The sequence below is a fragment of the Triticum aestivum genome, chromosome 4A (genome assembly GCF_018294505.1).
Source record: "Triticum aestivum cultivar Chinese Spring chromosome 4A, IWGSC CS RefSeq v2.1, whole genome shotgun sequence".
In the NCBI taxonomy this organism is placed as follows: domain Eukaryota; kingdom Viridiplantae; phylum Streptophyta; class Magnoliopsida; order Poales; family Poaceae; genus Triticum; species Triticum aestivum.
The window spans coordinates 11,536,141-11,546,811 of NC_057803.1; the positions used below are offsets into that span (position 1 = coordinate 11,536,141).

General features: G+C 46.3%; 2 protein-coding genes across 2 annotated transcripts; both read left to right on the forward strand.

Moving 5' to 3' along the window:
- The first annotated feature begins 1,296 nt into the window (after nt 1–1,296).
- Nucleotides 1,297–3,881, forward strand: LOC123083690 (uncharacterized). Its single transcript, XM_044505650.1, has 2 exons — nt 1,297–3,227; nt 3,348–3,881. The coding sequence occupies exons 1-2, from the start codon at nt 2,199–2,201 to the stop codon at nt 3,879–3,881; spliced, it is 1,563 nt and encodes a 520-aa protein (XP_044361585.1). The 5' UTR covers nt 1,297–2,198.
- A 5,710-nt stretch (nt 3,882–9,591) lies between these two features.
- On the forward strand, nt 9,592–10,240 carry LOC123081572 (uncharacterized). Its single transcript, XM_044504134.1, has one exon. The coding sequence runs from the start codon at nt 9,695–9,697 to the stop codon at nt 10,064–10,066; it is 372 nt and encodes a 123-aa protein (XP_044360069.1). The 5' UTR covers nt 9,592–9,694; the 3' UTR covers nt 10,067–10,240.
- Nucleotides 10,241–10,671: the final 431 nt, after the last annotated feature.

Genomic DNA, 10,671 nt, shown 5'->3' on the forward strand with positions numbered 1-10,671 from the left:
TTGCAGCTAGACTTTCCTTTAACCATTTGAAAGAATGGGTTTTCTTTCATCGTTTCTTTGAAGGAAGACCCTTTGCTTTCGTTGATTCAGCTTTCGATGAGCATTCTTAATTTCACTTGCAGATTCATGATCCGCAAGTACTTCCTCCGTAAAGAAATATAAGAGCGTTTAGTTCACTAGCATTTAGATCACTAAAAGTAGTGACCTAAACGTTGTTATATTTATTTCCGGAGGGAGTACATTGCTAATCAATTTGTTTCTACATTAGTCTCCTTTTTGAAGGCACTATGTTATCTTCCAAGGTTTGCTCTCATATTTTTTTTTTTTATTCAAAGAATTATAAACTTCATAGGACGTTGGGATGCTTTTGTTACTCCCATGACGAGGAAACAAATCGATTTCGAAAAATTTGACGTAGTCTACCTAGCTGTTCCCAACCAGACCAATATGTAATTTGGTTTTTAGTATGGCTGACCTGATTTCCTTTTAAATTTTGTTCTCAATTTACATTGTTGGTATCTTATTTTTCTGTTTTTCTACCTTTATTCATGTGAAATCAGACACGATTATGGCGTCTTTACATTCAAGTTTATGGAAGTGTGGACCACAAGGACTCAAGTTACTAACCACTTTTCAAGCGCTGACATACCCAACTTAAGGATAAAGCATGCTAATGATATGTTTTTCAGCGAGTTCAACAGCGTGGATAAGTTCTAGTTACTGATTTCTTTGCAGATGTAAGCACTTCTGTTTTTATTACTTCAAATTTACAGGATAGAGATTCATGATTACCAGTCATTTTTTGGCTGAAGGTTGCCCAATTTACTGTACTCATCTACATCATTCATTGTCTATTCTACTATGTATTTTTTGCTTTTGGCAAAGTGTCAATTGCTTCAATTTTTGTGCTGTCCCACTTGCCATGGATCTGGTTTTTGTGTTTGATTTCTGTCCTAATTTATCTATGTGTCGATGAATTTCTCCTCTGTGGATTGCTGTGGCTGGTTTGTTCCCTGCCCATCAGTCGATTTCTGTTTTTGCTTGGATCTGCTTGTTTGTGTAGGATGCTATTGATGCTTAGTGGGTTTCGATATACTGGTTTCGGTAGGATGCTACTGATCTGTAGCATAGCATGTCTTCTTGTGTGCAGAATTTCCTGATTCTTTTGCTTAGTCATTTCAAATCAAGCTTTGAATGATGTCTACGCGGTACGGTACGGGCGACACGCGGTGGCGAGCGACCTACGCGGCGGATCTCCTCGTCGCTCGCTCCGTCACGTTCGACGTTGGGGAGATCGTGCTTCGACACGAGGCGCTCGTCTGGTTCTTCTCGATGGGGAGGGGCGCACGGTGGACACGCACTCCCTACGTGAGGGCGAGTACATAGATATCGGACACATTGTGACATTCCCGTGTTTTTTTGCCAGGATCTAGGACAGACTTCTGGTGTCGTCGGCGGCGTCGGAGCCGACGATTGATCCCGGTGGACCGTCACGTCCGGATGAGGGGAGGCGCGGCGCAGCGGTACACGGTCGTGTTTCGCCGAAGAGATCGAGCGACCTGGGGCTGCTGGGTGCGGGACCTAGGGGTAGCACCCCACCACCCATGGCGGATGCAGCCCACGTGGACGGCGATCCAGGCCGCCATGAGAGATGCGAGGCGGACGCCGCGGGTATAAATTCCAAACCCTACTACCCCCTGGATCTCGATTCCGCCCTCTCCCACCTCTGGGCGGCGCAAAAAAACCCTAGATCCAGCATCCCTCCGTCTTTCCACTGGTGGCGCGGCAAGGTTGGGGGTGATGAAAGGTCGTTAGCGGAGGTCGTGGCCTCTTCGGCGCGGGCTTCTTCGATGGCTGGTGGCAGTGGGCACGGCTATCGGGGCGACAAGCGCGACGGCGGTGGATCCGGGCGGGCGGATCGGGGGGCTGGGCGTTTCGACCATGGGCGCAAGTTCTCCTGGCGAAGGAACGAGGGAGAGGCCGACCACGCCTCCTCCAACACCGTTCATTCTTCGGGCGCTGCTGATCGATGGGAAGCGGCTGCGGCTGGCCGCCAAGATCCCAGATCCGGTGGGGTTTGGGTGGAGAAGCCCAAGGCCACGTCTGGATCTGGTGGAGGGGACAACACCGACAAGCGGCTTGGGGAGATGCCACAGCGCCGCATGCTGGGCAACCAAAACACCTAGGTGAACCCGCTCATGAACCCTAATGCCTGTCTGATTTGCAAGTCACCTGAGCATATTTCTGCTAGATGCCCGCAAGCCTTTTGTGAGAGATGCGGTAAATTAGGCCACCTTGCTTCTGTCTGTGTTGAGTTTCTTCCTTGGGATTGCATTGCACCGATGTGTGCCTTCTCTGCCAAGGGGCAAGGGTTCTATTACATACATGATTCGTGTACTGCTAGGCAGATGAAAGAGCGTGAAACTAGTGTGGTGATCACTATTGTGGAGGGGCACACTTCTACTAAGGATATGGAATTTGACCTGTCTCAGTACATTGCTACTGGTTGGAGATGTACTGCTAGAGCTATTGGACCTGGAGTTTTTATTGTTAGATTTCCTAATCGTCGGGATGTTTCCAAAGCTTGCTATACTGGTAGAATGACCTTGAAATCAACGGGTACTGTGGTGAAAATTGATCCCTGGACCTCGGCTCTTGGAGCCAAAGGGGTTATGGAGAAAGCCTGGATTAAAGTCAGCAATGTCCCCTTGAAGAAAATGAATGAAAGAAACTTGGCATTTGTCTCCTCTTTGGTTGGTGTCCCCTTGGAAATCGATGGGGCTACGCTTCATCCTCCTGAATATGTGCGTATGAAAATTGGTTGCATGAATGTGGATGAAATCCCACCTGTCGCTGAGGCAGTGCTGGGAGATCACTTCTTTAATTTTTACTATGAGCTGGATCAGGTGATGGTCAGGGACCCAGATCATGGAAAAACTACTGTGACTGTTCCTCCTGAGTCTGGAAATCATACATTTAAGAAGATGAAAATACAAACTTCCAATAGAAAAAATGAGGTGGGATCTTCCTCCAATGCGGCTGGTACAGTCATTGGCTCTCAGTGTAAGGGCCAGGAAAAACAACAAGGCTCTCCTGAAGATGAGGGCTCGGACGAGTATCTTGATAACACCCTCCTGATCGACATTCTGGCTATGGAACACGACGAGGCAAAAAGAAAGAAAGGAAAAAATGATCTATCCTTTGGCAAACAGGCTTTTTGTGAAAATGTAAGCAATTCCCCCCTGGTAAATTCGATAAAGTCTCCTGAAAGGTGTGCAGTTTTGTTCAATATGAATAAATCATATGCTGACACGGTTAAATGTGGTGCCCCCATGAAACCCCTGCAGGAGAGTGGCGTCTTTGAGGGGAAGGGGCTGAGCAAATATATTGTCCAGTCCCCTGGTTCGTCGATGGACAACGAGAATGAGGTGATTCCCACCCCTCCCCTTGTTATGGAAGAGAATCTATGCTTCAGTTTGCGCAACGCCCAGACTAACGTGATGCGAATTGATGAAAAGGCAGCAGGGGTGGCCAAGAAGCGCAATCTGGAATGTAATAATAGCACTAGTAATACCTTTGATGTTCTCTCTGATCCAGAATTAATTTTACGGGCTGTTAAAATGGGCGTTGATATTCCTGACACAGACTTTGCGAGTATAGACATCCTTCGTGAACTGGAAAAATCTCGAGTTAATGCTTTGAACAATAATAATGAAAATGTCCAGGATGATAACAAGAGCAACAATCTTTTCTTAATCAATGCCAAAGGGGATAAAACTCCTTTATGTATGGAATGGGCGGACGAGGGGAATCCTGAGTCTGATACAAATGATTTTACCTTGGTGAGATCCAGGAACAAAAAGTTAGGAGACTTGTGGTGAATGTTAATAGACCGGTCACTAGAAGTCAGAAGAATAGGGATATACCCTTGGCCAAAGCGGGTAACCTTGTCCAGCTTCCTAACAAGGTTACCAGGGGGAGGAAAAATACTATGGTTGTCAAATGAGTGGGATATTCTGGAATTGTAAGGGGGCAGGGAAAAGAGGGATGTCCACCTGCCTCTCAGATCTCATCAAGGACTACTCCCTTGACTTCCTGGCGTTACAAGAAACGATTAAAAAGAATTTCCATAAAAGTTACTTTAGAAAGATTGACCCCTGTGATCTGTTTGAGTGGTGCTGGGTTCCCTCGATAGGCAAATCCGATGGTATCCTTTGCGGTGTTAAAAAAGAAAAATATGAGGTTGTTTCCTGGAAAGTGGGTAAGTTTATCTTACAAGCCACTATGCACGATGTAGAGAGAGATGTTATTTGGGCACTTGTGGTTGTTTATGGAGCGGCCCAGGATGAATTTAAGGAGGACTTCCTTGTTGAAATGGCTTCCTTCTGTTCTCATATTGATATCCCATATATAATAGGTGGTGATTTTAATATCTTGAGAGGGGGAGATGACAAGAACAAAAACATGAGACATAATCCCTATGTTGATAAATTCAATTCGGTGATCAATGCATTTAGCCTTAGAGAGATTCACTTATCGGGGGGCAAATACACCTGGTCAAATCACCAGGCTCATCCTACTCTTGAGAAGCTAGACAGGGTTCTTATGAGCTATTCCTGGGGAGATTTATTCCCCTTGGTCTCGGTTCGGAAACTAGTTAGAGATATTTCTGATCACAATCCCCTACTTCTCTCCTTGAAAGATGGTAAACCAGAGCCCCCTAGGAAGAAAGAATTTCGCTTTGATCTTAGTTGGCTGAGCAATGAATTGTTTTTGCATAAGGCCAGAGAAATCTGGGAGCAGCCTGTTAAATCGAATGACCCCATTGACATCCTTAATATCAAGTTGAAAAGGTTCAAAAAATATTTTAAAGGATGGGGGTCCCATATTTTTGGTCACGAGAGGAAAAGGAAGAAAGAGATTCATATAGAGCTTGAGGAGATCGAAAAGGTAGAGGAAGATGGGATTATTGATGCAGAAAACTGTTGTCATAGAGCCTCGCTCTTGGCTGAGCTCAATGTCATTCTAACTAATGAAGAGTTGTTTAGACTCCAGCAATCTAGAGAGAGATGGCTTTTAAAAGGTGACCAAAACACTGCGTACTATCATCACATTGCGAATGGTAGAAAACGTAAGAATACTATCCAGTCCTTCACTGATGGGGATGATGTGATCGAGGGCACACAAAATTTACTTGATCATGCAACCTCATACTATAAGGAGTTGTTTGGGGCCGCACCAGGCAATATTTTCCACCTTTCTCCTGATACCTGGGGGGAACATGAGAAGCTGAACAATCAAGATAATAAATGTTTGATCCGTCCCTTCTCTGAGGAAGAGGTCAGGACAGCTTTGGTTGGCATGGAGAGCAATAGAGCTCCTGGGCCTGATAACATACCAGCTGAGTTTTATAAAGCTTGATGGGATTTTGTTAAGGTAGATATCATGTGCATCTTTGAGGCCTTCCATAATGGAACTTTGGATGTTGCCCGGCTGAATTATGGTGTAATTACACTGATTCCTAAAATGACAGGGGCTAAGAAAATCCAACAATTCCGCCCCATCTGCCTACTTCGCTGCCCCTATAAACTAATTACAAAGGTGTTGGATAACCGGGTAGCTATCTATGCGGATAAACTAATCAGCCGCCGCCAAAATGCCTTCATTAAAAACAGAAACATCATGGATGGGATTCTGTCTTTGCATGAGGTGCTACATCATACTCACAGCAAAAAGAAAATTGGAGTGGTTTTAAAGCTTGATTTCGAAAAAGCTTATGACAAAATCAACTAGTATTTCCTTCTGGAATGTCATAGGATAAGGGGTTTTAACGATAAATGGTGCTAATGGATTAAAAATATCCTGAATAATGGCACGGTGAGCATTAAGTTGAATAATGAGACTGGGCCTTACTTCGTGAGCCGCAAAGGGGTTCGCCAAGGTGATCCCCACTCACCCTTCCTGTTTAATCTAGCGGTTGAGTGTCTCTCGAAGATGATCTTCAATGCTCAAAAAGAGAAAATGATTACTGGCTTAGCCCCTGACATTATTGAGGGGGGTGTTGCTGTATTGCACTACGCAGATGACACAGTGTTATGTTTTGGACATGACACCTCTGCTGCAATAAACCTCAAACTGCTCCTTTATATGTTTGAACTTATGTCAGGTCTGAAAATTAACTATCTCAAAAGTGAAATCCTGTGTGTGGGGGGTGATAACAATATCCTTTCTTACTATGTGGATCTTTTTAATTGCCAAATTGGTCACTTTCCTATGCGTTACTTAGGAGTGCCAGTTAGTTTCTCCTCTCTTAGATGCCTTGAGTGGATCTTTGTTGATGAGAAATTTGGCAAATGTTGTGAAGCCTAGATAGGCAATGCTGCTTCATCAGGTGGCAGGCTTACGCTACTAAATTCATCCTTGTCTAGTATAGTTTTTTACTATATGGCTATGTTCCTTCACCCTAAAACCTTCATTGAAAAACTGGACAAGAGGAGACGTCGGTTTTTCTGGCAAAGTTGGGAGGGACGAAAAAGATATCACTTGGTCCGTTGGAGCAGAGTGTGCCGCTCCAAAGACAAAGGCGGTTTGGGTGTGAAGGACTTACATAAACAAAATATCAGCCTCCTAGTGAAATGGTGGTGGAAACTGGATACTCAAAATGGGCTTTGGCAAGATATCGTTAAGGCCAAATACTTGAAAAGGGATACGGTTGGTACGGTGAAAAGCAAGTTCAATGATTCTCCCATCTGGAAAAATATTATGAAAGTAAAAAATTACTACATGTGGGGGAGAACAGTCCAGATTAACTCGGGGGATGTAGCTCAAGTTTGGGAGGACTCTTTGAATGGAATGCCTCCTATGTGTGTTCAGTATCCACAGTTGTTTAGCATCTGTAATCTGCCTAAGATTACAGTTGACAAACTGGGAGGAGTGGAGGCCGGCGATATGTTTCGCAGGAGGCTAAACCCCCCTCTCGAAAACATGTGGAATGAGATGTGCACGACTGTGTTGAATACTATCTCTTCAGCTGAACCAGACCAGGTTGGCTGGGCTCCTGGACCTAAACACCGCTTCACTACTAAATCCATGTACAAGTTGCTTGAAAGCAACATTGCACGGTGTGACTACCGGTGGATTTGGAAAGCCAAAATTCCCCTTAAGATCAAAATCTTTATATGGCAGTTGTTTCAGGACGCGGTCCTGACGAGAGATGTTATGAAACGTCGAAAATGGCCTGGCAATGCTAAGTGTTCGTTTTGTGCTGCCCGTGAGACGGCGCAACATCTTTTCTTCCTTTGCCCAGTTGCCAGGGTGATTTGGCGATCGGTGGGAGCAGTCATGGGGGCTGACTTATGTCCCAATAACATTTGGCAATATTACACTTGGTGCTATATCTATCTTCCTGATGGTGCTAAATTCTATACCTTCGGCCTTGCTGCCATCTGCTGGGCAGTATGGAACTATCGTAACAGAGCAACCTTCGAGTTTAAGCTTCCTAAAACTCCTTTTGAGATTGTGTTTTCCGCTTGTGTCTTCATCACCTACTGGGCAGGTCTCTTGAAGGGGGCAGACCGTGAGGCGATGGAGCGTGAGTCACAAATGCTGAGGAGCAGCACAAGCAACATGATGATGATCTGCGCCGCTGCGACAGAAGATTCGGCGACAACTTGATGGAGCGCGTCCTCAACCTCCATCTACTCTCCCCTTGTCCAGGAGGACAGGGCTGCTTTTGTGTTCACTCCTGCGCGAGGATGTGGCCTGATGAGTCGTGTACTTTGCATAATATGTTGCCGGTGTGCGTTGGTTGTTGAGAACTGTAGGTGTCGTCGGGTTTTCGCCCCACAGCAGGTGTCTCGTAGGCGAGTTCCTGTGGTGGGTTTCCCGGCGATGCGTTGAACTCGCTTTTCCCTTTCCCGTCTCCTTTTCTAGTGTTCTAAGACTGTTGTATTTCCGTTATTCGGTTAATGGAAAGGGGTAATGCCCGGTTCAAAAAAAATCAAGCTTTGAATTTGTGTTTTGTATGTGTTAGCAGATGCACTTTTTTCAAAATAACCATGATGCAGTTTTCGGTATGTGTTCCAGTGTTAACTGTAGTTTCCATTCCTGGTTCACTGTAATTTCGACTGTGGTTTAATGTAATTACATATATACAATAGTTTCAGTGTTAACTCGTTGAACTTACAGTGTAATTTATATTCTCGTTCACTGTAATTTCCATTCTTGTTTACTGTAGTTATATATTTACAGTAGTGTCAGTGTTAGCTCATACAACTTACAGTGTAATTTCTATTCTCGTTCACTGTAATTTCTATTCTGGTTCAGTGTAATTTTGTATATACAGTAGTTTCAGTTTTAACACACTGAACTTACAGTGTAATTTCTATTCCTGTTCACTGTAATTTATATTCCGGTTCAATGTAATTCTATATATACTCCTACAATAGAACTTGCAGTGTAATTTCTATTTTTTTGTTACAGTGTGATTTCTATTCTGCTGTTCTTGCAGTGAGATCTCTTTTGACCTTGTGTTTTTTAGAGCTGTTTTTACCTTGTGCTTTTGTGAGAAGTACATAAATGTAGATGTCTTTTTTGGTCTTTTTGCCCCTTTGACTCTGGCAATTATGAACAGGCTTGCAGGCTTTTTTTTTGGCCCCATTGGTTCAGGTGTTTCTCAGATGTTGAGCATGTAGGCTTCCCCTGCCCCTCGTTTATGTTTTTTTTGTTTTTGTAGCGGGACTAGTCCGGCCGGTCGAATTCGTTTGGCCACCCGGTAAACGTGTGTACGGATAAGGCCCAGGCGTGACAATAGATCATCATGAAGAAAAGACATACAACGCGGCAGGTACATGGACGTACAAAAATTCGACTGAAGCTTAATTAAATTTCAGTCGGATGTTAAATAGACAGTCCCATAAAAAATACGAGTGTGTGCAAAAATGTGTGGAAGTGTTCAGCTTTTACCGCAAGAAAATACGAAGGTGCTTTGTGGAAAAATGTGTGCCATCACTCATTGACAGATAGAGCCCTACACACAGATACGTCTGCATACGCGTTTTATGATCGTATCTGCATGCTTAAATCAAGCTAAGTGACTATAATTTCGTATTTTTAAAGTTGTAGCATTAAACTGAACATGTGAAGGCGTGTTATCCGCACCGCGTACTCGGGCGCGCGCGATGGCGATGCAACGCGCAACGGGGGCACGTCACAATCGTCACAACCCACGGCCACGCGCTCGGCATCGTCGTGCCCGTGTGGCCGTGACGAACAGCCCACCACTCCGTCCCAGCGCAAACACCGCGTGTCTCCACAGCCTACACGTCTCGACAACCACTTGACGAGTTATCACGGTGAGCTCTCCAGCCGGCGGGGCCAAGTCAGAGACGAGATCGACGGAGAAGAGGAAAAAGGAAGAAGGATAGAGAAACACGGACGAGTGGCGGACAGAGGGAGCTGGTCCAGGACGCGGCCCCCGCCTGTCCCTTTCCATGACCCCCTGTCCTGCGCCGCCTGGCCCGGTCCAACGGCTACCCCGAGACACCCAGCTCCAACCTCCAACGGCTCGACCCGCCCACGATCCCGTCTCCCAGTATAAACCACCTCGCCGCGCCCTCCCACGGAACCCACTCCCACGCCCACCCCCAACGCGTCCACAGAATCACAGGAGTCGTCCAAGAAAGAAGCACTCGCCATGGCCGGCTGCTGCGTCTTCCTCCGGCGGCCGTCGACCGCGTCCGCCTACCGCCTCGGGTACCACTCCCTCGACGGCGACCAGGAGGCCGCCGGCCCGCCCCCGCCCCCGGCGACGGTGACGGTGGTGGTCGGGAAGGAGCGGCGGGTGTTCGCGGTGGACCAGCTGGTGCTCGACACCTACCCGTTCCGGGTGCTCCTGGAGACGGCGGCCAGGAAGGAGGAGCGCAGGGGTAAGGCCCTCTTCGTGGACGTGGACGCCATCCTCTTCGAGCACATCCTCTGGCTCGCCGGCTGCCACGACCGCTCCGCCGTCTCCCTTCTCCAGCCCGACCTCCAGGACATCATCGACTTCTACTCCCAGGACGCCTGAAGACCATCATCTCATCACATTCTTTGTTGTTCAGTCTACCCATTCTTTTATTTTTCTTCCTCTTCTTTTCCAGATGCTAGTGTGCATAATGTTCAGATCATCTGTTATAAGTTACGACAGTGAGATGAAAAATACTATAGTAAATTATAGAAAGAATAAATCTCTTGGTCGCTACTGAACCTCGATGCATTGCAGCTGTCTTCCTAGTTGCTGGCACGCACGTCCTTCATCTGAACATTTTGATCTCCTGTTCTTTTTCCATCATCTCCAACGCGTCTGCATGTCACAACGCGCTTACTTGTACTGCTCACTTTCACTCGGTCCGGCAAGAACATGTCAACTGTCCACTGCTTGCTCAGAAGCCGGGCCACCATGATATATGTTACTCTCTGAAGTCTGAAAAAATGGTGACACAACACGTCGAACAGCTTGACCACTTCGCTGCCATGATCTTGGCGATGGAACCATAGTCGCGTTGCCGACCACGGGACAGCGACATGCCGAGTTTTATAAACCCAGCACGATTGGTGGGTGCCTAACGAGACAAAATGCAGCGCTACTTCCAGGCAAGAACATCCGTTGGTGTGTGTGTGTGCGCACCGGAC

What these genes read in the sequence shown, in the direction of transcription:
- LOC123081572 (XM_044504134.1), top strand. Translation starts at nt 9,695, where the DNA reads ATGGCCGGCTGCTGCGTCTTCCTCCGGCGGCCGTCGACCGCGTCCGCC.
- LOC123083690 (XM_044505650.1), top strand. Translation starts at nt 2,199, where the DNA reads ATGAACCCTAATGCCTGTCTGATTTGCAAGTCACCTGAGCATATTTCT. An exon ending in AACAGGCTTTTTGTGAAAAT is followed by an intron (nt 3,228 to 3,347) that starts GTAAGCAATTCC and finishes AAACCCCTGCAG; the next exon opens with GAGAGTGGCGTCTTTGAGGG.